At 38.8% G+C, this 4,539-nt stretch overlaps 1 protein-coding gene across 1 annotated transcript in view; it reads right to left on the reverse strand.

Annotated features, from left to right (window-relative positions):
• Window positions 1-2,311: 2,311 nt before the first annotated feature.
• Window positions 2,312-4,539, reverse strand: part of LOC101859271 (matrix metalloproteinase-17) — a 4,008-nt gene continuing 1,780 nt past the window's right edge. Inside the window, exons 2-3 of the mRNA XM_013088212.2 lie at window positions 4,253-4,401; window positions 2,312-2,482 (exon numbers count right to left, since the gene is read on the reverse strand). Coding sequence (XP_012943666.2) covers window positions 2,380-2,482; window positions 4,253-4,401 — 252 coding nt within the window. The 3' untranslated portion in view covers window positions 2,312-2,379. The remainder of the gene's footprint in view (window positions 2,483-4,252; window positions 4,402-4,539) is intronic.

Below are 4,539 nucleotides of genomic sequence, written 5' to 3' on the forward strand. Positions count from 1 at the left end.
GACGTTATGTCATTGGGAAAGGCATTTTACACAAACTTCCCATTTGACTCGGTCCTTTCTGAGATGAACGTTAAACTCGGAGGTCCTACCTCTTAAATATAATAATCTAACAGTATTGGTAGGGCGCTAAACCTATACCATTTTACTATTTTCACTTAAGCTTACGAAGTCTTATTTCTGTTTAACATATGATTGCTCGAGACGGGCCACAGCATTACTTTTGGTCTGCTATTGATCGGTCGTACGTGGCGTGTCATGTATTAAGATTATCTCTCTCAAGAAATGATTTTTTTAAAAAATGAATCCGTTCATTTGATGTAAAGCTGTATTTTATACATCGCCCTGAAAGAGTTAAAACTTCTTTTTTTTTCATTCATTTCATTATTTTTTTACAGTCACTATCCATTGCTACATTTTGCTAGAAACTGTGGTTGAAACTGCGTTTCGAAACAATCATATAAGACTATTAAAATACAAGTACATTATTTCAATTCAAACAGTAGTATGAGATATTTTGGGGCAGATCTGCCTGTTTTACAAAGTTTCCCCTGGATGCCAAGGGCAACAACCTGTAAAAACAGTTAAATTCAACTACCAGTGATAAGCATGTGGGTTATGGGCCGTCAAAAGACAACAACAACAAAGAAACAAAACAAAAAACAAACAAATTTTTTTTTAAAATTCACTGATAATGATTCCCATATGGGCATTCAAGTACAATGCCATGATATTGCATAATATACCAAAAATAAAGGTTCCACTAACACCACATAATTATGCACAATATCACGATATGGATAACATAAAAACACCATTGCTGGTCGCCACAGTGCAATTACCAGTATTTTAAAAACATATTATGTCTCGCCAAGCAAGGCGCCTTGCTCTTGGTCACACCCCGCTGACTTCATTCCCTCCAGAACATCGTGTCATCGACGACTCTTGTCATTGTAAGTCCGAACCCACTCACTCACCACCCCAGTGTTAGACTCAAGAGAGATGGGAGGGGGGTGGGCGGGTGGGTGATTTCTCAGGACCGTTCATATTGTGCTATCCTATTGTTACATTACGGGTAAGAAGAAAAAGAGGGCTTGCATCATCTGCGGTGTAATGGTTAGGCCTAAGCTTTCCTGTCCCCGTCGTTTCATGCAAGAAAAATTATGAAATTATGCAAACTGAGCCCAAAAATTGCGAAATTATGCGATTCTGTTAATTTTAACAAAGAATGACGAAGGAAAATAATAAGAAAATAGAGAAAAAAATGATCAAATTTTGCTAAATTATGCATGGTGCATAAATTCACGGGGGGCAGGCTTTCATTTAAATCAACGAAAGACTTGGATACCTAGTGCCCAATGGGGTGTCGACAGACCGTTCGCCTACCGATCGCCCGATTCACGGACGGAAAACAAACGCGTTTATTCTTTAGGCTGCGGGTCAGGCGATTGGTTTGTACCACGATGGTGGCTTCGCGCCCTCAATCTGGCTAGCAGTGCCTACCAAACCTCACCGAACCCAACCGAACCCAACCAAACTGATCGTGCCAACAAGGGCACCCCGTATTAGACTCTTTATGATTGTGCACAGAGGGTGCGAGTCAATTCCCAAGAACCCGAGTCTGTGATGTAGAGGGAAGACGTCTCCTCGCGATTGTACGTTAAGGGTATTATGAGTCAGTTCCTGAGTGGTGGGGTAGTTCTTTTATTTAATACAGGGGACTCAAACCACAGTTACCCAAGGGCAGCTGGAGGTAGAGTCTGGGTAAGCCAAGGCCGCATCAAGCATTGCACACACAATAAAAACCGGTTTCAAGTGTAAAATTAAAAATTATGTATTAAAAGCAGTTCAGAACATAACATGAACGAATCTCAAGGAATAAATGTACTTCTTTTGCTAACTTCTTGTGCAAGAGGCCTCGCAACGCTTACCCTACCATAGCTTAATCAGATTTGATTAAGAGAATGCCACACTAATATGCAGTAAATCATCTGAAATATCATTGAGCCGGTGTGAGCGTTGGACATAATTATTTTATAGTCTACAATCAAATGAAAAGGTTCACAATCCAGATACTTGGTTAACTAAAGAGTTTTGTCTGAAGCTGAGAATTGTAGCTTTATCTTTTCATAAAACGCGTTTGTAGATACGTTTTTCTTTTCATTCATGTAAAACAGAATTACTTCTCTCAAAATAGTACTGAGTTTTCAACAGACAGCCTAGAAACACTACAATAAATGTAGTTTGAAAAAAGTCAGTATGTTTATCGGCACTGTAACTGGAGATCGGCTGTTGTCTAGAGAAGGCCACAATAATTTAAAACAAGACAAGATTGTCCCAGTGTGAATGATGCGTCCAGTGAAAGCGAGGAGTAGTTGCAGCTCACTTTGATGTAGTCCCACACACACCGCCAAGCCAAGCTGAACCTTTGAACCTTGGGTAGTTCTTCATTTTCACCTTGTGGTATGTGCTCATCTTGTAATACCTGTGGTAGATAGATAGATAGATAGATAGATATATAGATAGATAGATAGATAGATAGATAGATAGATAGATAGATAGATAGATAGATAGATAGATAGGTAGATAGGTAGATAGATAGAGATAATGATAGATAGATAGATAGATAGATAGATAGATAGATAGATAGATAGATAGATAGATAGATAGATAGATTGATAGATAGATAGATAGAGATAGAGATATTAATAGAGACATAGACAAATAGAGAGATTAAAAACCGTGTGAATAAGATTTTGTGGAACTGATACAGTGACAAAAATAAAACAACACATAGACATGATACAATATTGGGATGGAGGCGTCTATCTTATAACATTGTTGAGTATGCTAATGAATTCTTTCAGAGAGAAAACAAGCAAGACACCTATCGTAGAAAGCTGTTTGACTGTTCCAAGCTCAGAAAAACATTCCTTTTCTATTTCAGGAAAGAGGGGAAACTTCCACTCTTTTTAAAAACCCTCTCCCCGCTCCCCCTGATTCCCCCCTTCTTCCACCCCGCATCCTTTTTGTTTTGCAAATGCACTAAAAGCCATCATTAGATTGATTTTGGATTTAATGCAATTTATTTACTAAAACTACTTATTTTATCGTTTGAAATGAACTAACTTTGAAATTTCAATAACTTTACCACATGGACACTGCTCAAAATATAAATCAAGGTAAACCCATCATTCAATCTCAGTCCTTCATCTTGTGATGGCATTTTTATGTACCGTACATCATCGCGTGAAGGACGTATGCACAGATAAGACGCAGCGAGACGGGAGCCAAAATTTTGAGTAGCTCTATGAATCATATTCATCGGATAAGACTCGCCGACATTTTAGTGCTGTTTTCTTTAAATAAAACAATCAAACAAAACAAATCAAAGGTTGTTTTGCTGTTGTTGCTGTTGTTGTTTTTGTTGTTGTTGTTGTTGTTGTTGTTGTTGTTGTTGTTGTTGTTGTTTGTTTTTGTTTTTTTCAACTACCCCGGTTTATTTTATTCCCATATTTTATGGATGATCTGACTCACGGAGTATGTACCATTGGCTGGCCCCCACTTGGTTATCGGGGATCTAATTTCCTATCTCATGGGTAAGATGCAGCGCGACTTTGAAGCCCTGATTCTTACGATAAAATATTAAGCTGCTTCCTATACGTGTTGGTAAGCGTTATTGAGCTCTTATCATAATTTGTTATCGGAGGTCCATTTTACCGAGTATCCCCGTCTTCCTGTTGAGATGTTATGTCCTATTCAGCCGTGGTAGGCACCGGCAGACGGGGTAAAAGCAGTCCGCCTAATATAAAATAAGTCAAGATAAGTACTTTTGCAATCGACTTTCTCTATGACTACCGCCCAGGTAAAAAGCTGTATCCAGTATACTGCTTTTATATTGTCTGTTGACACCACAAAAGGCAAAACTAAGAAAACATTCCTGGATAGCAGCAGGAGTCCAAGTTTGGCTCTGACTAGGTTGACGTACATGTTACCCATCACTGCTTACAGCATCTAGCTGCTGTAACGCACTCTGTCATACTTAAGCCATCCAATGTCTTGACGTTATCGACCCACACTGTTCTAGGTCCACCCTTGGCCCCTTTTACCCCACATCTTGCTTTCAATAATTTTCCTCATGATAGTGTGATGGCGTTTTATAGGACCAACATAATTATTATAGTATGTATCTCTCTGCTTTTCAACTAAAATACAATGACATGTGCTGAAAGATACGTCATTTTCAAAGACTCACTTATTTCTTCTGAAGAAGTAAATGTAATGGTCACTCCACTCCACAGCAGCGTCCAGCGTCCTGGGCAAGCCCTTCCAGTAGGTATTGATCAGGTGGTACCTTCCTGACATGCGCTCTGACCGGAAGTTCCAGCGCCACATCAGCCGGTTCTGGGTCAACGGTAAGTGAAGACAACATACAAACAACAACAAATCCAGATAGATAAATAGATACATAGAACATAAATAGATGTAAAGATACGTAGACATATAGAAACATACTAATACAGATGCATAAACATATATATA

Source organism: Aplysia californica, unplaced genomic scaffold (genome assembly GCF_000002075.1).
Source record: "Aplysia californica isolate F4 #8 unplaced genomic scaffold, AplCal3.0 scaffold00704, whole genome shotgun sequence".
Taxonomy (NCBI): Eukaryota; Metazoa; Mollusca; class Gastropoda; order Aplysiida; family Aplysiidae; genus Aplysia; species Aplysia californica.